Source organism: Nomascus leucogenys, chromosome 6, assembly GCF_006542625.1.
Source record: "Nomascus leucogenys isolate Asia chromosome 6, Asia_NLE_v1, whole genome shotgun sequence".
Lineage (NCBI taxonomy): Eukaryota > Metazoa > Chordata > Mammalia > Primates > Hylobatidae > Nomascus > Nomascus leucogenys.
Window position 1 is genome coordinate 10162822 of NC_044386.1, and position 23859 is coordinate 10186680.

Below are 23859 nucleotides of genomic sequence, written 5' to 3' on the forward strand. Positions count from 1 at the left end.
ACACACACATAGCCTCTTATTCTAGAAATTGTGTGGCTGAGCGCAGTGGCTCACGCCTGTAATCCCAGTGCTTTGGGAGGCCGAGGCGGGCAGATCACAAGGTCAGGAGTTCAAGACCAGCCCGACCAACAGTCAAACCCCATCTCTACTGAAAACACAAAAATTAGCCGGGTGTTGTGGTGGGCGCCTGTAATCCCAGCTACTCAGGTGGCTGAGGCAGGAGAATCGCTTGAAACTGGAAGGCAGAGGTTGCAGTGAGCTGAGATTGTGCCAGTGCACTCTAGCCTGGGTGAAAGAACGAAACTCTGTCTCAAAAAAAAAAAAAAAAAAAGTGCACGACATTCAGTTCAGATGAACACAGGAATTTGTTAGGTTTGTATGCAGGGGATGAGCTAGAACTGTCTGGCAAGGCTCAAAACTGTTCTCGTGAATATCTTTTCACTACTTGGCTTCCTAACCCTGGGTGTCTCAGCAGATAGAGAGGTGGAATTAGAGAGCTGTCAGGAGTCGGCCCTTCTCTCCCAATTACTGGTAAGTTCCGTCTCAACTTCTTTTCCACACATTAAGGGCAATGTGACTCATGAGGCTGGGGAGTTTTAAAAATAGTAATGCCTGGGCCCCAGCCCTGAGGTTCTCTTTAGGTTATTCTGGGTAGGGCCTGGGTATCCTTATCTTCAAAAGCTCCACTCCTCCCCCAAATGGATGCTAATGAACAGTCAGGGCTGTGAACCATTGGCTTGGCGTTTTTTGCATAGGTGTCAGTGACAAGTTGGGGCACATTTTTTAAAGTGCTAAATCCCCGGAGGCCCTTCAGTCTCCATTCCCAAGGTTGACTTCTATAGTAACAAAACAGGTCAAAATCTCAGGCCAGAGAGGTGCCACACACACTGAGCCCCAATCACACCTGGTCACCCAGCATGCACTGCTTATGAGACTCAATTTCAAACATCCCCACCTTTGATCAGGCAGCTCTATGACGTGGCAGGGCACCTTGTCTTTTTCTACCTGTTAAATCTTATCCTGCTTGGTTCTGTATTAGGCAAACAGGAGGCAAGTAATGCATGTTCATTCAATTACTATTGCCAAATAAATTATGCCACCCTGGTTTGGGGGGAGCTTTCAGTAATGGAACCAGTTTTCTTTCCATGATACTAATAAAATGCTTTTACATCACACTATAGACTTTAGCAATGCAGGCTGTCTCCCTAGCTGTGAGGCAGCAAGGGTGCCTCATTTATTTCTGAAGCCCTGGTATCTAGCATAGTACCTGGAACACAGAGGTGCCTAATAAATGCCAGCTGGAGTCAATGATTTAAGATGACAGTATTCATTATTGTAAAATGAAATTATAATTTCACAGGTTTTATAGCTAGCATCCACAGTTCTTACACTTTATTCTGTAACAAATAAATACAATCAGAGCCTTAGAACCTTTTTCTTTTAATTGTAGCTCGGAGTAACTTCATCAGAATCATCTTCTGCTGTTGGTAGATCTGTCTTTTATGACATACTCGCAACTGTGCTAAAGGTAGTGTTAGCTTAGGTAAAATAGTACCTAATGACAGTCACAAAAAAAGTGGCCTTTGGCTTTGCCTGCTGTATTTTAAATGGTAATTTCTCTCCACTGACCATGTTTCAGTGTGAGGTAGATACAATTGCCTCCTCTTTAACCAGTCTGGAAAATAATTTTGAAGCATCATTATCTCTGCCACCTCTGGCCCCTGGGTGGGTGCTGACTCAGTCAGAGCACACAGCTTGTCCCTCCACCTCCAGCGTTTCTTGCCCCATGGAGCTCAGAAGAAGATACAGGTACTTGCCCACGGCAAATGCATTCAGTTCCCCCCAAACATAGATCCGTAGGAGAATCAGGAAACAGGATAAAAAGGGAGAGTATATTACCTTTCTCATTAGCTATGCCCCAATTTCTTTTAGGGCTGGGTATAGCAGTCCACACCTGCTTCCAGAATGTGCCTACTAAACTGAAGGGGTTGGTTTCTGGATGGGTCCTCTTGTGGGAATATTACTGGGCAGGGAACAGTGACGACCAGTGGTGCTCCAGAAAACATGCAGAGCATGTCAACAAGAGAGTGGAGAGAATTTAGATGTGATGGAATGAGAATGACCCATGTGTTCCCAGGCTCCTGCCTCCCTCTGACTATCAAGGGACATTCTGCCATTGTGAGTTGAGCAGGTGAGGGCACCCTACTTCTGCTGAATCACAGAAAGGATGGAGGATACTCCTTGATGGAGGAGGAGGAAAGGGGATGAGGGAGAGAAGCTGGCTCATTCCATGTAATAGAGTTTAGAGAGAAGGTGGGAGGGGAGAGTGAATATTTCAAGGGCTGCTCAAATGAAGGTTGAGTGGATTTGGTGATTACGGGGAGAGAAAACAGGCTAAATACCAAATCCTCATTAATGTGTTTCAACAGATGAGATTTAGCAGAAAATGGAATTTTGAGTTACGTGCATGGTGGCTTCTGACCCTGCTCCTGGAAGAAAACTTTTAGAAACTTGACCCCAAGGGGGTGGAGGGTGACCCAGTGAATAGCCACAGCTGTGATGATATGCTCAATGTTGATGTTTCTATTGATAATTTTGTTTCCAAAGAGAGTTCTGGAAACTTTATCTTCTATCCTTAGAAGTTAGATTCATCAACTATTTTCTTATAAGAGACTTCTCTGACCCAGGAGCTTCAATAAATAATTAACTTTGAAAATGAACAATGCTTGTTTATTTCTACTGGGGATATTAATTGGAACCCAAAATAATGACTAGGACACTGTTGGCCTATGTATGGCCTTTTTCTACCTGTTTTTTAAACAGTTCTGGAACTTTTTTAATCTAGCAAGATTTGGCCTCTAAGCGAGGATTCCTCAGTGGCCATACACAGACTATTTGGTACTGAAGTCACAAACACAAGCTTTTCACCTTAGCTGTCCTTGAAGGCCCTACAGCCCACAAAGCTTGTCAAGTCTAATTTTTTTTTTGAGTGACTTGAGATATAAAGAAAAGTGTGGCAAAAATCTGTTGGGCTTTTAGCAACTCAAGCTCACCCATGCATCAGCCTGTAACACTCAGGGCTTAGTACTTACATTCACAAGCAAGACTACTTCGCTGGGGACCTATTTTTCAAATGAAAGTTAACACAGAAATCGTTGCCTTAGGTAACTGGCTAAGACATTAATGCACACGTATCAGAAGCTCGATTGTTCAAAATTGTACCAGTTTTCCAGTCATTTTTGAGTGGAATAAACCTATTAATGTAATCACATTAAGCAGAGAATGAAAAGATTTCAAATTAGTGGCACTTACAAATACACATCCTTCTTATTTCAAGAAAAGGTATTAAATACAATAAACTGAAGGTAGAATATTCTGATACACCGTCTGTGTGACTCAAGACCAAGCCAGATTTTGCTTAACTACAAAACCTTCCGCTCCTCTCTGCTGTAATAAAACAAGCTTCCATCTATTTTTAAGGTAAACTGTTTGTTAAAGATTCATTAAAACTAATTCCATCAACAATTCCAAAAGCTATTAGAGTTAAATATTTAAACGAAATTTTAAGGGCCAAAAGGGAGTATTTGCAGTTTAATGTACAAATAAATACCACCTGACATACCAGTTGCTTTCATTAGTTTGTTTCAGCTCTGTTGCTTCTAATGAAATTTAATTAAATTGATTTGGATACTTAAAGGTACAGTACATCTAAGCATAAGGATCTTGAGCAACACCATCTTTTAAAAGCAAATACTGCGTAAATCTGTTTTAGGAATTCAATTTACTGCTACTGGGCTAATTCTAAAGAACCCGTGTAACCAAGAAGATTTGAAAAGTTGGAAAAAATGTATATGATTTAGTAGAAGAAAGTATACCATTGTTAACCGCTAGGAGTTAATAGCTACCAATGGAATGCAAAAAACCAAAACAAACAAAAGAAATGAAAACACCTGGGAAATTGAAATAAGACCAAATCAGTCCTCTTACCTCCCTGGCTTTGCTTTTGAGCCCTTAAAACAAAAATCTGACTTGGATGAGCTTTAACAATGTCCTCTGTGTTTCAATTAGTACTGCAAAGTTAAGTTCAGGATAAAACTAAACAGTCCAGTCTTCAGATTTAGGAATACAAATGTCTAGCTTCTAATATGTCATTTGAGCATTTGAACAGTCAGCTATTTTACATATATACTCATCACTGGTGAACAAATTCGATGTTTACCCTGGGTCTCAACTTCAAGTTCTCTATATTCCAGCCTCCTTCAAAATGCTTCTGACAGGCTGGGCACAGTGGCTAATACCTGTAATCCCAGCACTTTGAGGCCGAGGTGGGCGGATCACCTGAGATCAGGAGTTTGAGATCAGCCTGAGCAACAGGGAGAAACCCTGTCTCTACTAAAAATACAAAATTAGCTGGGCGTGGTGACACACGCCTGTAATCCCGGCTACTTGGGAGGCTGAGGCAGGAGAATTGCTTGAACCGTTTCGTTTTTTCAGAGGTTGCAGTAAGCTGAGATCACGCCATTACACTCCAGCCTGGGCAACAAGAGTGAAACTCCTTCTCAAAACAAAACAAAACAAACAAACAAACAAAAAGCTTCTGACAATGTGAATGGAAGCAGAGTCATTGAACATGCCCTCTGCTAGGCGTACACTCTGGGGTAGCTACACTGGTGCTTTTATTCAATAAAAATTAGTAAGTAGCTAGCACCATGCTAGGCACAGGGCAAGAAAAGAGAAAGAGACTGGCATGGTTGTTGAGGGGAAGATGAAGGAGAAACAGGTGTTCAAAACATGATCACATCAATAGCCAGGCTGTAAGAGCCATGAAGGAAAAGTACAGGTTATTGGGAAGGACTGCTATTAGTCTTAGAGAGCTGGGGAAAGTCAGGGAGGTTTTCTGAGGGGGTTATAGTTACACTGGGGCAGCAATAACCGGGCTTGGAGGGAGAGAAGGGGAGGCATTCCTGGGGGAGGAATTGACCTGTGCCCAGGCAATGCCAAGGCTCTGAGGTGGAAACAGCTTTGTGCTTGCAGAGGAAGAGAAAGGGGAAGCAAGAACAGTGTGGCTGAGGCAAAGTGATCGCAGGCAGGGCGGAGGGAAGTCAGCGCAGGGAGGTAAGCAGGACTTACCTGAAAAAATGGAAGGTACTGAAGAGTTTTAATCAGGAGAATGGCCAGGTCAGATCGGGATTTTTAAAAGTATGTTCTGAACGCTTAATGGAAAATAGACTGAAGATGGTAACGTTGATTCCAGAAAACCAATTAGGCAGTAATATTGTACCAGGACCAGGAACAGATGATGATGGAAGTAAGGATGGGAGACATAGTTGGGTATGGGAGATATTTAGGAAATACATCATCAGGGTTTGTGAAAAATAGAGTGGAGATAAGAAAGAAGGAAGTATTAGTTGGATAACTCTCAGATTTCCGAAAAGAACAACAAGGTGGGTTGGGTGCTATTTACTGAGATGGGCAACCATGGAAGAAGAATAGATTTGGGGAATATACTGAGAGCTAAGCACTGGAGGTATGAACAGTCAGAGCTGATGAGCTATCTAAGTGCAAATGTCATGTGGGTAGTTGTATGGATGGGTTTAGTGTTCAACAGTGAAGACCAGATAGAGAAATAAATGTGGATACAAACTAGTCTTCAAATGCATTTAAAAACCATGGGAGCAGGGTGCAGCAAGCCACCATGGCATGTGTATACCTATGTAACAAACCTGCATGTTCTGTACATGTATCCCAGAACTCAAAGTATAATTAAAAAACAATTGTCTTAAGATGGTAGTGGTTTGTGAAGGGATCTTGCCTATATGCTGTGAAGTTCTCATGAGACAGGTTCTATAAAACAAAACAAAACAAAACAAAACAAAAAACATGGGAGCAGATGAGATCATCTACATTAGCAGGTATAGCGTCCTAAACAAGGATGCTGCAGGGAAGACCAGGACCAGGGTGTTGGCAAAAAAGACTGAGAAGGGACGGCTTCCCACATAGAGAAAAACAAGAGTAGTGACAAAAGCAGCCCGGAAGGAGGCTGTTTAACAGAGGAAGATGTGTCAGGGCCTCCCCAGTCCATGGCCTTTTCTTCCTGGATGCCCATCTAGACCACACGTCCCAGCCTCTCCTGCCATGTGGCAGCCTTTCACACCCACGTGATGGAGATCTAGCCAACAGAGGTGAGGCAGCGGGCATGTGTGTTGCCAGGTATAGCTGCGGGCCTTATGGCGTGCCAGAGCCACAGATGGAAGGAGGAGTCTGGCTCCCGAGTGCCCACATGGAGAAGAGCTGACCCATCTACTTGAACACTTGTCCAGGATGACTACAGGAGCAAGAAAATAAACTTTCGTGTAGTTGGATCATTAGATGTTTAGGTCTGCGTGTTATAGTGAGGAGGCCTCCCTAAGTCACACAGGCAATGAGACTCGTTGGACACTGCAGTTAGGAGCCCTTTCTGTGGAGGCATGAGGACTGACTGCTAGGGGTTGATGAGTACAACAGAAAGTAAGAAAGGCACCATGAATGAACTCCAACCTTCCTAGAAACCTCATTGTGAAGGCTGGACCACGGGAGAGCAGAAAGTGAGAAGGCAGAAGATGGAGAGGGATGGGGAGAGGACATTTCTGAAACATTGTAAGATAGAAGCACAAACAGCATATGTATCTCTAGGGGAAGAATGACCAGAGGGAGAGGATGAAGAAACAGGAAGGAGGAAAACGGACAATATCAGGAGAAAACGACTTAACAAGAGGCCTGGACCATAAATAGGGAATAAATATGTATTTCTATTTTAAAATAGAACCCAATAAAAATAAGCATAAAGTGAAACAATCAAGAAAAAATTGCTAAAATGCATGCCACTATGTACCTAACCCAATATGGATGTATCCACTTCAGAATTTCCAGAACCTAGAAGGGAGCAGATGATCTAGCAGGTACTCAGTAAATATGCATTGAACGTACGAATGGATGTAAGTTACTAGGAGTGGCCATTTGCTAGAAGGATTGACAGGACTGCTCTAAGAGGAATCACGTGGTATTAAGGAGAATAAGAAAATGGGGGTACTATCGCATAGACTGGCATAGAGAAAAACCCAATTGCTGTATACTTTTATTTTATGCTACACATCTTACCAGCGGCCAGTCTGTCATCTGGTTAAATGGAGCACTGGTGGTGAGGACGGCATGAACAGCTCTCTCAGAGCAGTTCATGGGAACTGTGAGTTTACCCAGCTTTAACCTCGGGAACTGCTGGCAGCCTGTCACAGGCACTTGGTTATGACAGGACATGTGGCAACAACAAGAAGCATCTGAGACAGTTCCACATTCTGTGACCTCACTTCTTCCCTTGGTTGTTGCTAATGTTCTTATATTGTTCCAGCTACAAAACAGAGTCTGAAAATGTACAGTTCTCTTTCCATTGAACTGGCTGGCCTCCTTGCATAGGGCAAAGGAGTCATGGACTTGGGGCCATTTTCAAGGTTGAAGCCAGTTGGTAATTACTGTAGAAGTATTTCCAATGAAATGACAGCACTGTGGGATCTCCCAAGAATGTGGCTTTTATAAAAACTGGGCACAGATACTCAAAAGGAGCATTGGTGCACACATAGCATGGATGTCCAAGGAATGAACATCTCCGTAGCCTTTCTTCACTTTCACACCCTGTAATGAAACTCAGCTTTTCAGTTAAGCCCCTAGACAGGGAGACGTGGGTGGCCACTTGATTAAGAACTGGAAGTATTCACAAAGGCATGTCTCTAAAAGGAAAAGGCATGCCCTCCCCGGCTCTTTTCCATTCCAGTTGTTTGGAATGTGGGCAGACTGATAGCCAGTGTGCATAATACAGACGAGGGCAACACTCCAGAGGTGGTGAGCATGGAGTCAGGAGGAGCCAAACCCCTGGCTCTGGCAGGTGTTATATCAGACTTTGACCATTACACTCAGGCTTTTATGTGAGAGGGAGTGGGAGGCTGAATAATGCTGCCATAGAAGCATGGAAGATGTCACCCCATAGAAGATGTCACCATCCTAATTCCCAGAACCAGTGGATAGGCTACCTTAAATGGCCAAAGGAACTTTGCAGATGTGATGAAACTAAAGACCTTGAAAGGGGAGATCATTCTGAATATCCCAGCAGGCCCAATGTCATCTCAAGTGTTGTTCCTTATAAGAGAGACTTGGGGGTCACAGAGCAGGCAGTATGATGACGTAAGCAAAGAAATTTCAAAGATGCAGCACTGCTGCCTCTGATGGTGGAGAAGGAGGCCACCGGCCAAGGAATGCAGGCAGCCTGTAGAAGCTGGAAAAGGCAAGGAAACAGATTCTCTAGAAAACTTGTAGAGAATTAAATCCTGGTGATAAGGTAGTATGCCGGGATGTTAATGTAATTTCCTTATTGTCTTTGCTCTGGCTAAGGTCCCAAGCAAGGCAAAGAATAACAGATGCCCCCCTTGCCCCACTTTCTCGAAGTGTTAGACCTTCCACTCAGAGTTGCAAAAATGATGGACAAAATAGTGTTCTTCAGTATGAGCATATGACTCAACTCCAGATTATATAAGATTAGGCTGAGGGTAGAGGCTGGTGGTGAGAACTTCCTTGGAAGTAATCAATTGGTTGGGGATTCCTCACCCTCCCTCTCCAGAAGCCCAGGGAGTGTACTATGTAAAGACCTTCACCATGAGCTCCCTGAAGTTTGGGGCTGGTGGGGCCTGGTGTCTTCAGTGGCATGGGCGGGGCGATACAGAGATTCAGTGCCAGAGGTGAACTGACCATGGAGCCATGAACTTTCATGCCCACCCACTGCATGGGCCCCATCCAGGGTCTGTACCTAATTTTATATTCATAAAGTGTACTCTACTTCTAAAATAGGACTTCCAAAATGACAAAAGCTACAGGGGAACAAAATTTGTATCTTCTCTGGTCTGTGTGTAGTCTGAGGCCGATTGAGAATTCTGAGGCAGATTGAGAATTCTGAGGTGGATGGCTGAGGAGGTCAGGCATCCCCAGTTGGGAGGTCCTTGGTTGCAGGGTGGTACTTCTGAGCAACCCACCCCCCTGCCCCCATGAGAGATGGAGCTAGCCAGCAGACATCTCCCATAGGCAGAGTGTACCAGAGCCAGGATATAACCAAGATGGTCAGGTTCTGCTCTCCTCCCCTTGAGTCTCCTTTCCCATTCAGCTCGACCTCGTTGGGAGGCATTGAGACAGGGGAAGCCACAGCTTATGAGAAGGGGAGGGAGAAGAGATGGAGCTGGGAAGAGAGGAGAAACCGATCACACTGTCTCTCAAGCACACTGAGTTCTCATAGATGTCATATCACCCAATCTACTGGATCCACCAGAAAACGAGGGACTAAGTTTGAGTTAATTGCCCCAAAGTAAGCGAGAATAATGGATGTAGACTTAATTAAACTTACTGAGTTTACTAGCTCCCGATCTGGTCCTTTGATTCTGCCTTTTGTCTCTGGGGTATTTTTGTAGGGTTTGATTCAAAATGTTACGAGCGAAGCCTTGTGAAAGGGTGGAATTAAAGAGGAAGTGTTTAGTTGGGGTACTGCTATATGGGATTTCCCCTGACTTGGGGAGCTATCCCAGCAACAGCTGTAACTTAGTCACTTCTTGTTTAGCAACTGCCATGTGCATTGATTTCCACTTTTGCACAATTGATTTTTGCTTCTGTTCCCATTTGTGCCTTTGCTTTTGGACAGATATCATATGATGAGCGTCTGAGAATTGTCTCAGAGAGGTCAGGAGACCTCGTGAAGAAAGACCTTCTTTGTCAATACCAAACATCAACAAGTAAACGTCCAGATTTATGGAGGAGACAGTATGGTAGCTGAGTTTAACCTCAGCCTTTTTGTTTTCTACCCTTACCTGACATCAAGTGATTTAGAAAAGAAAGAACTTGAGGAGCTACAATTGCAAACCTTGTGGACACTAGCCTTGGGTTGTTTTAAAATCTGGCTGAAAGTCCTTACGTTCTTCCAATAATCTGTTGATGAAGAATTTTCCAGCACAGTAGGAGGATTAATAAATTCCCATTAAGCAATTTCCTTGATAAAATGACAGCTCTACATTTGGTAGTTTAATTTATTTCTATAGAGGATTTACTGCTTTTTCATCCCTATCTTAGATACCCAGAAAGTAGAATCTATTAATTCTCAAAATGGCAACATATTGGAAGACATATTAAAGCCCTTCAGTATTCCTCACCCTTCACACAGCAAAGCTTAAATAAAATTTTGAATTTTGACTATATTGTGTTTTTCCTCAACAATATTTCGAAGTATCTTTCTAATTCTCACTGGAATCTGGTATTGTTTTTCAAATGTCCAGCAGATGAGGGTGATGGAGCAATGTTAAACATGAGAACATGACTTCAGTTTGCAGGGCCATGGCTACTGGCTCATCTATGTAGAGTGGTCAGTCTCCCACAAGCAAGCTGCAAAAGATGACAAAAGGCTGTATTCACTCCTTCATCCACTCTGGTTTGGACATTTGAGGAAATCTACAGGCATTCCCTTACCCATCTATAATTACTTATTGATTTCTTGTTTGTGAGTGCAATGGCGGCAAGAGCCAATGAAATAAATCCAAGAGCGGTAAGGAAAGAGAGCCTGGTGTGAGACAGGCCATGAAGGGTATGACTCCACTCCCATCAAAGCTCATTCTTCACTTGCTGTGCAACCCGAGAGTCTATCTTCTCTGACAATAAAAGGAAGGACATTGAAAGATTAGTTTTACGTTTTCTTTTTCTCATCACGAAGGCAAGAGTGAATACAGTGTCTCTATTCAGAGAAATATGATCTTACTCCATTTCAAGCACAGGCAGTTTGGCATTCTTCAAGACATGAGCTCACTGTGCAAGATACCAACATTGTGTGTGGGGTGGAATGGAGGGGTGCACAACCATAAAAACACCAGACCATCAATATTAGGAGGGAGAATTCATCTGGTTTCTAACTGCACTGCTTGTCCACAAGAGGTTGGGTCTGACGTCTGATCTACCTGTGATTTGATCCATACACTTAGGAACTATGGATTTTATTTATTTTTTATTTTTATTTTTTGAGATAGGGCCTCACTCTGTCACCCAGGCTGGAGTGCAGTGGCTTGATCTCTGCTCAATGCAGCCTCCACCTCCCGGATTCAAGCGATTCTCCCACCTCTGCCTCCCGAGTAGCTGGGATTACAGGTGTCCACTGCCACACCTGGCTAATTTTTGTATTTTTAGTAGAGATGGGGTTTTACCATGTTGGCCAGGCTGGTCTTGAACTCCTGACCTCAAGTGATCCGCCTACCTTAGCCTCCCAAAGTGCTGGGATTATAGGCATGAGCCACCATGCCCCACCTGAACTATGGATTTTAATTCATTCGGAGAGATACTGAGTGGATGCTGTTCTCTCTGAAGCACTTTGAGATGCTTAGAGCGAAATGAGCTTCAGGACCATATGCTGAACACTGGAAAAATCATCTACCATTTTAACAACAGGGACTGCCCTGAACCTTTCCATAGTAACTTTACAGGGTCTGTTTGAATGGCCTGGCTTGTCTTCCAGGCAAGCAGTCCACGGAGAGGCAAGGGCACGGAAGCATGGAGGTAGCATCCCCTCAATTACGATCGCCAGCTTTCAGCACCTAGCACTCTCTGTTGTAAACATGGGACTCTGTTTCCTATAGAAATATCACTGGCAGGCAGAGCTGCATGGGAGAAAGGAGAAAGACCGTGGGAAGCAGACACTGGATAGGCCTCTAGGGACTAGAGGAGACAGAGTAGAGAGACCGGGGGAAAGGAACTGTAAAAATGTAGGCAGAGGTGACTAGTGATGATGATGATGACGACAGAATGAAATCCTCAGATCCAAACCTTCAGCTGCCTGTGGACAGGATGGCAGAGACGGCACTTGACAATCACACAGCTTGGAAAAATGTTGTAGAATTAATGGCAGGAACTCCCATGGATATATTACTTTCCATTTTACAAAGCGTTGTGATGACTGCTGTTCCATTTGAGACATCAGCAATCCACTGAGGCAAGTGTTATGGCTTTCCCATCATGGATGGGAAAACCAAGGGAGGGGGTGGGATTGAGGGAGAGATGCCCACAGTCTTCATGAAAGGCTATGAAGGTTCTTTGACACAAACGTCAAGGAAAGATACAGACTTGGATACACAAAGTGGAAGGAAGGCATCATGGCAACCCAGGCTTCCAAACCTCCAGAGATCTGAGGGCTTGTCCCGCTGCCTCCAGAGAACATGCTGCCAGGTGCAAGAACAGCCAGAGACCATTTTAAGAGGTCGTTTACTTTCCTGGCGGCTCTGCATCAGGAATGGCTGCTCATCAGGTACAGATAACCGGCTGCCAAGCAATCCTAGCGCATCTGAAACCTGGTGAATCGGAGGGCTACTCACGGTGTTCCGCCCCTCAGCAGAGGTGGCTAGAGGGCTGCCAGAAGTAAGTTCTTATGCTGATGGGCAGAGGGTCTCAAGTCACCTGCCCAAGGTCATGCTGCTGGTAAGTGGCAGGGCTGTGCTGTGGACCCCTGGCCATGCACTCTTTGTATTTCACCAAATTGTAGGATGAGCCTTTCAGACACCAATGTGATCTCCAGTTTTATGAGTAGCAGTTGAGTGTATCTCATCAGGAAAGCATATTCTCTGTCTATTGTCCTCTGCTTCAAACAAGCTTGGAGGAATACATTCATTTTGGGGTGCTATATTACCAAAGGGATACCAACAAACTTACATGCATTTGGCAAAAAAGGATAGCATGGTGAAGGCTGTGGAAAGGCTGACATACTAGAATTTAGCATACGATGGGATTCATGCTAACCCCAAATATGGCACCTTGGCATTTGGGAAAACAACAGAGGCAGAAAGATCTCTCTCACCTTCCCCTCATGCTTCTTCCCTTAAGCAGGTCATAAAACCTTTATTCGAGAGGTGCCTCCTTATACTGGAGCAAAGGAACATCCTTATCTCTGAATTCACAGGGGCCCACAGAGGAATAAGATCTCCTTGTTTATCAACATTAGATCATACACTTTTGTCCTCTAATCAGACTTCTCCATGGGTGTCCACTCTCCATCAAACTTAATCATAAAAATACACAAGTTTACCTGTTTCTTTGGGCCTTTATTTCCTTACAGAGGTTCTCATGTAATTAATTGGCATGTAATTATCTCATGTAATTTTCCAATTATATAGATAATTTTGTATGCTTTTCTCTTGTTACTATAATTTGTTTTCCATTATAGGGGCTTCAGCCATGAACCTAGTGATGGGTGAGGGAGGATATTTCTTTTCCTCCTCTATACATTTTAGCCCTAGAAAAGAAATGACCTTGTAGATAAAGATGGCTAGCTTCAAATCCAGGAAGGCTATTGCAGAGAAGACAGATTAGACTTTTCCAGTACAGCGTTTGGAGGACAGAAGTTGCAAATAATGAGATTTTTGCTTAATACAAGTAAGAAGTTTTGGATGATTACATTTACCCCAAAATGGGATAACATGCCTCATTAGGTTGTGATTACAGCTGACATTAAAGCCATTTGAGAAGAAAATGACTGCTGGAACGGTACTGCCTTTCTTCTCCTGCCACAAACCTTTTGCAGGGGTTATGCTGCCCCCTGTCCCCATCCTCCCTGGCAGGGGGCTGTGGTGATGGGACTGAGTTCTCACCCCGGGGTGTAAGCCCGAGACTGGCAACTTCTGCGCCACTTGCCCTCCCCTCTCCCCTGTCTCACCCTATGGGCTGGAATGAGAAGTGGCCAGAGCCAGGGTGCTTTGCTTACACAGGCAGGAATGACATTTCTTTTGCAAGGTAGAGCAATGCGACAGGCATCAAGGTCACCTGCTGGCCTTGGGCCACCTGGCTGAGCATGTACAGCTCCATGAGGGGGAAAGGGATCCCTGTGTAGTCTCAGCTCCTATTGTTTTGGGTCCCAACCAATGCAAGTACTTCTTGAAGATGTTGTGCAGATTATTAAGGTATCATCTAAGAATTTATACATGATGATTTCTATAATCTTTTAATTCTATGTCCTCCCCCTCACCCATCTTCTTGCCTTTAAAACCAGCCATTCTGACAGTTCCCCAACCATAGTCAAACATAAGCACCCTATTATTTCAGTCACTCCATTTTTTTTAAGTCCCAAGGTTCTAAAAAGTCAAGGACTTTCCATCTCCTACTTCTCTTGTACCCCAACATCCAGTCTCTTCCTATGGCACATCGCCTTTTCCTTTAGAAAATATCCTCTGCAATGACACAGAACATCTAAGTTCCATTTGTGGTTATCTAAACTTAAAGACTGGCTTTAAAAGGGTGATGCATTCTTTAGCCTGTGAGTGATCACATTCCCCTATACCTGTTGTTGTTCCATTAGGGCAAAATAACCCAGAAGGCCAAGCTTCACAAAAGTCAAAGGTTCCGATGATACAAATATGCTTTGGTTCCAAATGCAGCATGAATCAAACATAGTTTTATATTAATCAATATACCCAGCTAGAAGAATATTCTGATTTGAATCAGAATGTGTCTCTCTAGGTAACATAAAGTATGTGAGCTAATGAAATGACATCCTGGCCTGTGTACCTGGGTTCAACAAGAAAATGAGCATGACAGATGGCACCGAATTCTGTTCCACGGACATGTAACTCTCAATCCAATTTCCATCTCTCCCCTCATGCTTTCCCTTTTATCCATAATGTCCTTATCTCTTACCTCCTAATTATGCAAACTCCATAAATGCCTCTCAAGATTTGGTCTACAAGTTTCTTTCCCTTAATTCATGCTTTAAAATCTGTAGTATGTCATTCAGAACTGAATGAAGTTGCCCAATATAGTTTCATATTTCATCTTTACCCCGAGTACCTCCTTCCCATATCTTATGTTTTCCTTTGGAACTTTTCCTTTGCTAAGCCTAGAATAGATGTTTAATAAATAGATTTGAAGCATGGATAATTAAAAGATATGGATCAAACATTTTTTCAATGATATGCAAATTGTCAGTGAAGAACAAAATAGAAATCTATTTCCCCTCTGATTAAAAACAATTCATAAATATGAACTCACAAAGGAGCTTTTCAAAAGGAAAGCTTTTTTGAATTTTGAGCTTTGCTATTAGCAGCACTTATGACACTGGGCACAAAGATCTTCCTTTCATTTCACAACTGCATAATTTGGTAATTACTAAGAACAGCTCTTTCTCGATATTTTTAAATCATGGGTTCACTAAAAACATCACCATTCATTTGTCCAGCCCATCCTTCTTGAATCTCTTCAAATGAAACATATTTTAAGCACCTTCAGCTCTTGAGTTTTAGCTCCATTAAATTCCTGTCAACACATTCTTTTCTTTCATGGAAATAGACAGACAATTATGCTTTTTGAACTCTACTAACAACAATGAAAAACATTAAGATGGAAGACTCATATGACTATTCAAGAAAGAGCCTGGAGAGTGTCTAAAAGCTGCTTCCCTTCAATGCACAGAAGTATCAGAAGGTGTATTTCAGCAAACAGGAAACGTTCAGGATCTAAAGCAAAGAGGGTTTTATTTCAGGCAGTAATATTTCACTGAGCTTCTGGAGCCACTGATTCAGAATGGCCAGTTCCTTTCTAATTTATACCATGTTTCTCATTTCTGGCTGCCTATTTAGCTGAAGGACTCTTTCCTGGGCGAGACTTCATTTGCCTCCTGGAGGAATTCAAGAAGGAATTAACTAAGGAGGCTGGGATAGGAATTTCAAACAAAATAGAATGGAACCCAAAACACTGTAGATAAAAGGCTTATGCTAACCTATTATATAAAATGCTTTGGGAAGGACTTAACAGTTGTCCCTTGAGCCATATGGGTTTAACACTGTGTGGGTCCACTAATATGCAGATTTTCTTCAACCAAATGCAGATAAAAAATACAGTATTTGCAAGATGCAAAACCCATGTAGAAGGAGGGCTGACTAATTTCCACAGGGCCTTCAATATTCAAGGATTTTGCTATCTGCGGCAGTCCTGGGACCAATCCCCTGTGTATACTGAGGGATGACTCTCATTGATCTAGAACTTCCACTTAATTTTGCATTCTGTTTCAACTTAAACACACTTCCTCTTAGGGAATAGGAAAATTTTGAAAGAGAAATATATAGGCTACACTTTATAAAACTTCAAGTGCAAAGTAATGAATCCTTAAGGGAAGTTAGAAAGGCCTTGGGGGAAATCTAGAAATAGACTCTAACTTAGTAGAGACAGCTATTAAATATTTTTTTTCCCCATTGCTTAGAGAAATACAAATTTTCCCTCTGGCAAGATGGGTCTCATTCCCTATGATGTGAGCCCCTTACTGTGGCCCCATGTCCCCGGCCAGTGAGTGGCTGGGGACCTGGGGGATGGGGGCTGTAGATGGGGATGGAGGCAGCAATGATCTTGGCTTTCCCACTCCCTGCAAGTGGCCAGGGGGCTGCAGGTGGGTGCTGTGGGCAGTTGCTGATGGAAGCCCAGGCACCCTTCTGTAGTCACGTTTGTGCTTCTTGAATCCCTACATGGAGACCAAGGCCTATGCCATTCTCCCTGCTTATTGGTGATGTCCTCTACCCCCTATTTTTTTTTTTTAAGATGGAGTCTTGCTCTGTTGCCCAGGCTACAGTCCAGTAGTGCAATCTTGGCTCACCTCAACCTCTGCCTCCCGGGTTCAAGTGATTCTCCTGCCTCAGCCTCCTGAGTAGCTGAGATTACAGGCGCTGCTACCATGCCAAGCTTTTTTTTTTTTTTTTTTTGTATTATTAGTAGAGACTGGGTTTCACCACGTTGGCCAGGCTGGTCTCAAACTCCTGACCTCAGGTGATCTGCCCACCTCAGCCTCCCAAAATGCTGGGATTACAGGTGTGAGCCACTGCACATGACCTTCTACCCCTATTTGTTAACTCAAATTTAAACTCCCATGCTTGCTGGCCTTGTCACAATAAAACAACAACTTCTGGGAAATGTTAAAAAAAAAAAAAATTCTCCCCTCCTAACCAAAAAAGAAAAGTTAGGCATCCCTTATTGAGCAGATTTTGGAAATGAGGCCTTGAATAAAACTTTCTAGATGTGACTTTTTTCTCTTAAGGCATTTTTGAGCCATGTTGGGGGTGAAGACTCTTTGGAGGTATGCGATATGAATTCCTGCCTGCCTTGTGAGAGGAACAAATGCCGAGCATCTTGGTGATCCACGTTTGTCACCAGGAGCACTGTCTTTTTCCTTCTGGCCAGTAACACCATGAGGTTCTCAGGGGCTTAGTGACGTGGGCCAGACAGTTGAGTCTCCTATTCAATGTTCCTAGTTTGCAGTGGTTCTTGATTTCCTGAATTACATGCTCTGTTTCTCTCTTTCCATATATGTATCTTTCCATATATATATATCTTTCCATATATATATATATATATATATATATATATATATCTTTCCATATATATATATATATATATATATATATATTTATATATATATATATATATATTTCCAAAATTACTTGTTAACATTTGTTGATTTGTTTTTCCCAAAATCCCTCTGTCATTACTTTTTAGTCTACTGTAGAATACTGAAGCTCAGAAAAACGAGCTTATTTTCTTTTCTGTAAGATGATTTAGGGTAAGACCCTGTGAGCACGGGTCTGTCCAGTCCAGAAAGTTCATGGATCTTAGGAGCTACTCAGGGGACACACTGCCTCTTTTCTGGCCTCTTCACTGATTCTCGTTTCAGTTGTGTTTCAATGACTGAGGCTGTGGCAAAGTGCCCTCCACGTCTGTGACGCCTCTCAGGGCCCCGTGTTGAGTGTTTGGGCTCAGGGCCCAGGTGAAGCCAGCCTTACCTTTTTGTAGAGACTCCTCAGATCTCGGTACTGCCACATGCTGTTGAGGACCTGAGATGCAGCCTTGACCACTTTTGGAGAGTGTCTGATGAAGAAAAGACAGGAAAGGCAAGATGTGAGTGGGACAGCTGTGTCACATTTCTGTAATTCTTGTAGTATTTCAAACTTCTTCATGATTATTATATCTATCGTGGTGATCTGTGATCAGTGCTCCCTGCTGTTACTACTGTAATTGTTTTGGAGCTCTGCAAACTGCGCCCACCTAAGACAGCAACCGTAATCAATAAATATTGTGTGTTCCGACTGCTCCACAGACTGGCCCTTCCTCCTCTCTCTCCTCAGGCCTCCCTCTTCCGTAAGACAAAATAATGTAGAAATTAGGCCAATTAATAACCCTACAACGGCTCCCAAGTGTTCAAGTGAAAGAAAGGGTTGCACGCCTCTTACTTTAAATCAAAAGCAAGAGATGATTAAGCTTAGCAAGGAAGGCATGCCAGAACCCAAGACGGGCCAAAAGCTGGGCCTCTTGTGCCAAACAGTGAGCCAAGCTGTGAATGCAAGGGAAAAGTTCTTAAAGAAAATTAAAAGTGCTACCCCAGTGAACACACGAATAATAAGAAAGTAAAACAGGCTTATTGCTGATATGGAGAAAGTTTGAGTGGTTTGGATAAAAGATCAAATCAGCCACAACATTCCCTTTAGCTAAAACCTAATCCACAGCAAGGCCCTAACTCTCTTTTTTTTTTGAGACTTTCTTGCTCTGTTGCCTAGGCTGGAGTGCAGTGGCGAGATCTTGGCTCACTGCAACCTCTGCCTCCCAGGTTCAAGCGATTCTCCTTCCTCAGCCTCCTGAGTAGCTGGGATTACGGGCACTAATTTTTGTATTTTTAGTAGAGATGGGGTTTCACCATGTTGGTCAGGCTGGTCTCGAACTCCTGATCTCATGATCCACCTGCCTCAGCCTCCCAAAGTGCTGGGATTACAGGCGTGATCCACTGCGCCCAGCCAACTCTCTTAATTACATGATGGCTTGGTGACGTAAAAAAGCTAAAGGAGAAAAGTTTAAAGCTAGCAGAAGTTGATTCATGACTTTTAAGGAAAGAAGATATTTCTATAACATAAACCAAAATATTTGTGTGATTTGCTTTATTGAGATATTTGCCTTATTGCAGTAGTGTGGAACCAAAACTACAGTATCTCTAAGGTATGCCTGTAATTCCGTTGACTTAAAGACAGATAATTTTAGATCTTTTAATGAATCCAGATGAAGCTGCATTTCATTCTCATATAATCAATGCTGAACAAAGATTAAATGTGATATTTTGTTGTATTTTATCATTTAGCTAAATATTTGTTCATGACAATAGCCAAGCAACTCTAGAAAAACATATTAATATTCAGTTCGTGATAGTGTAGTTGAAACATAATTAGTATGCAAAAATGCCTCTGAGTAGAAAAAAAAGTGTAGTTTTTGTTTCTATCTTTTGCATAGTTACAAAACCAAAAGAGACTGTGAATGTGTAATGAATAGCAGGTTTTAACCTCTCAATTAAAATGCCAATACATCACAGTGTTATACTAACATGTGAAGGTCAAAGAAACTTTGCTTTCTTTTTTAGACTTTAATTTTAATGCATTCACTAGACGGATGCCACAGAAATTTCTACCTGAAAAACTCTTCTAAATATTGATTGAAGGGCTTGGACAACTGAGTGTTTCTAACGTGACAAGTGATTATAACCCAAGCCACAATACACAGTTCTTTACTGACAGTAACAGTTAAGACTGTTAATAGCTTTTCCGTCTTATGACAAAATACAGTGACACAGTCAACACTACTTCCCATATAACTGTTAAAATTGGGGAAAAAAACTCAAATGTATTCTTGAGACAGATGAACATGATAGAATGTCCATAATGGATGTTTAAAATGATGTGAGAAGAATAAATAATTAAGATTTCAAAATGGTGAGTATAAGACTACTATAAGAGTTAATAACAATTACACAATTGAAGTTGGATCTTCACCGGAGCTGTCACGTCAGGGGTGGTGAGGACTTCAGTTGGTGCAGTTCACTGTGGCTGTCAACACAGCTGTGCCAGCAGTGGGATCACAGAACACCAGCCCCCTTGGTTGTGTCCGCCAGATGCTGTGAGTTGCGCAGTTCTGACAGACTGTGATTGGCAACTCGCCAGTCTGACTCATTAACGTCACTGCATATTTAAGCTTGTGTATATATATGTATATATAAAGAACATGTATAAATACATAAAATAGAGCATCATAGCAAGGCACGTTTCTTCCATCTGTGTTTTCCCATACTATCACAAATAAAAATCAGGTTTGAACTGAACTTATTTCTAGAAATAAGTTTTTAAGGAATAATTTAGGGTGGGCAAATTAGCAATCATTTTATAAATAAGCTATGGTGTATTTGTATATCTACCGTTCCCAATTATTAAATTATTCTCAGTTCCAAAAATTCGATTTTCAATAACGAAATTCTACTTCCTTAAAATTTGTCTAGAAGTCCATGGGAATCTCCATGCCTACGATTATAATAGAATTGAGTCAGAAATGGTGAGTTTCATGCTCAAATTTGGAGCAATTCTCCTGAATTCATTTTGTTTTAAGAGCAGTGAAAAGCAATAATAAAACTGAAGTGTAGGTAGGAGACGAGGATAAATGTAGTTACAAAAACCTTGTTTTGATCTCCAAATTAGTCAGTATATATACAAAAAAAGAGATAAACTACATGAAACAGTGAATGAGACTGACTAAGCGGGAGAACTGTAACCAGGAAGATGCTTGATTCAATCCAATTTAACACTTCCTATTAAACTCGTAAATCCAGGCTGTTGGCATTGGAAAAAGAGATAAAGGAACAACAAGACAGATTGAGCGCCTATTCTATAAGTAAATTTTCAGCCAAATTAAAGGGCATTTATGAGATCATCTTTAGTGAAAAAAATCTTCCCATTAACAATAATCAAGATTGGACCTGGCTTATCAGGAACTTAGCAACATGGATCTGTATCATTTCATAGATGGTTTCTTCAAGTGATTTGTAAATTAGTTTCACCAAATAATTTTATTTGACCATAGAACTCAATAAAACTTTTTTTTTTCTCTTTAGGCCCATTTAGTGATGCTTATTGCGGTAGGAATGCTCATACAGTTGGAGAGAATTAATATATGCCAAACCACTCCTCAAAGCTCTCTAACTGTGTAATTCAGAGAAAATACTTTAATCTTTGAATGTCTCATGAATATAGACAAAAATATGTCAGATTGTTTTGCAGACTATGGTTTTATTGTGTGTGTAGGTGTGTATGCTCAAAAAAGCATTACCATATTAAGCTCTTAATGCTCAAAACAGGTAAGCACTTCAATTAGAGATTCCAAAGGTCTACTGAAGCTAAATAAAGAAGAAAACCATATGGTTTCCTGCCTACGTAGTATAGCACTTTATTGTAAGTACAATATCATAAGATATAGCTCAAGCCAACAATCTCCACTGTGCAATTATTATATGAGTCCAGTGGTGCTTTTCTACTTGATATGAGAAAACATTCAAATCCAAATGCAAAATTGTTGATTGAGCTTATTTGGAGGTCTCCGGGTGCTTAAACAGAAACTCTGAATCTTCTATAATACATTGGTACTATCCTGAATTAAATGAAATAATGAGACAGAATTTCCAGAAAGTCTCAAAGTGCGTCCCTCAAAGTGTTTAATAACAAAAGAAAAATTATTTAGCATTTACATGTAAAAGAATGGGGGGTGGGGGTGGCTTGGCAGGGAATGAAAAGTCAAGAAATAGACTCTTGATAACAAAATGTTTACCCTTTTAATCTTATTTAATTACATCGAGGGACTTCCAAGAGGCAAAATTTAATTAAGGTTAGTGAAGGTTTCTGTAAAATTGACACCTCGCTGATATACCGACGTGCTGGCTTGTGAAGCTATTTTCCAGCTGTATATAGTAGGATACTGTTGGTTCTTAAAAACTGGGAGGCATTCTTATTCAAGGAGGTGCAGTTGCTTTGACACCAAGTCTCATTTCTTTTTGTTCTATCTGCATGAAGGCCCTCCTTTCTCACCACTATCTGCACTGCCTGGGAAATTTCTACTCATTCTTTAAGATTTGATTATCACCTCTTCCAGCTAGCATGTTGTGACAGCCTCTGCCTTAGGTTTAGATTGGAAAGTATAGGCATAGTGACTTGTTAAATTAAATATTTGCCCCACATCTCATAGCTTGTAAGGGAGGGTACTAGATTAGAACTGAGTTCTCTGACTCCATCACCCCCTGTCTCCTCCCTCATCCTTCCTGCATGGTGACTTGCTATGACTTGGTGGCTACTGTGATGTTGGTAAGGTGGACCTGACTTGGTTGCAGAGCTGAAGAGGCACAGAGCAGAAGGATGTAGAGACATCATCAACACACGGACTTCCCACCACAGAGGAACAACAACAAAATACCTTCATGTATCCAGGTGAATTCGTGTCGCTGCCATGTGGAAGCAGCACATCGGTGTGCTGGATCGTCAAGTCCATTTTACCAACAGTAAGAGAGAAGACTGGAAACCATTTGCCATTTTCCTTCTCTTGATTCTCAGAGACAAATGCTTTCCAGTGACAGTCATAGTACTACCCATAATCAGTTGAAAGGCACATTCAGAACCAATTTTACCAGGACAGAGATATGGCGTCACCAGGTAACTTACTTATCTCCTTTGCTTTTGGAGATGCCGACCAACTTCTCGATGCCACCGGCATCCCGTAAGGCCTTGGCGTTCTCCATGTTCTTGGTAATCACTTCGTGCAGCGTGCAGCAGACCGCTGTCACTGTGTCATCCGACATGGCCTTGCTTGCCGTGTTGTTGCTGTTGTTCCCTCCTGGAAGCCTGTGGACTAGGTCTCGCATGGCGTATTTGCCTGGAAAAGAAAATAAAGAGAAGAGTTGAAAGGAGGTCAAGGTGAAGGCAGAGATAGTGGCAGAGGTGGGTATGGGGGAGAAGAGAATACGAGAGGCCATGTTTATGCAAAATTGTTTGTTTCCCATCACTGAGTGTTCTCTATTGGGTAGTTTTGGACACATCTACAGAGAAAAACAGTCATTCCTCATGGCAGTGCATCCACTCTGCTGCTAGATTGACCTGGGATCAAATCACTGGCCAAGTTATTTCATGCCTCTGAAGCCTCAGTTTTTTCAATCTCTAAAGTAAGACAATAATGGTACCTGCCATACAAGGTTGCTGTAAAGCATAAATGAGTGAATGTATGGAAATGAACAAGGACACAGGACTCAATAGGTATTAGCTATTATTATGTTCTTGCTTGATGTTTATAGAAGTCAAGAAAAATGTATGGGAATTCTAACATAACCCTCAAAAATACCTTAATGAAAGCTATGTCGGGACCTGTATTTTTTAAAAAGAGTCAAAGCAAAAATGTGTGGAGAACATGATCACATATGTGAGTACTGAGCTTTGATTCACTTAAAGCAAAGAGAAACATTGAAAGCAGGAGAGAGGTACTTGACAATCTATAACTACGTGTCCTCTGAACTATAGTAACCTGATGCTGTTTGTCTCTCTGATGAGATTTTATTGTGTAGTTCTACCAGGTAACACTAATTTGGTGTGTTTTTGTGTGAAAAATATAATACAATCCAATTCTGCTTCCTTAATTCACTTTAACATTATTAATCTTACTATTCCCAATGATAAAGGTACTTATAATGACATATTTATGGAGTACTTTTAGTTTACAAAGCACTTTAGGCATTACCAATAGCCCTGCAAGACAATTAATTTATCCCACCTACAGCTTCATTTCTGCTCCTTTAATTGACTTCTGGAAGTAAGTAAATGAGTGCCTGTAGCAAAGCTGGCTGTTCTCACATTTTTCAGATAGAATTGGCAAGTGCCCAAAGTTAGATCCCTTCCTTGTCTCCCATCCCCCAATTAGGCATATTTAGCTAGCTCCTAAAGGCTGTTTGAA

The 23859-nt window shown here is 41.9% G+C and overlaps 1 protein-coding gene across 7 annotated transcripts in view; it reads right to left on the reverse strand.

The window, feature by feature from the left end:
- Positions 1-23859, reverse strand: part of CTNND2 (catenin delta 2) — a 938008-nt gene that overhangs the window by 27583 nt on the left and 886566 nt on the right. For all 7 annotated transcript variants that reach the window (XM_003263165.3, XM_012501684.2, XM_030813911.1 and 4 more), the window contains 2 exons: positions 22581-22791; positions 17850-17934 (listed from right to left, as the gene is read on the reverse strand). In XM_003263165.3, the coding sequence (XP_003263213.1) occupies positions 17850-17934; positions 22581-22791 (296 nt within the window). The remainder of the gene's footprint in view (positions 1-17849; positions 17935-22580; positions 22792-23859) is intronic.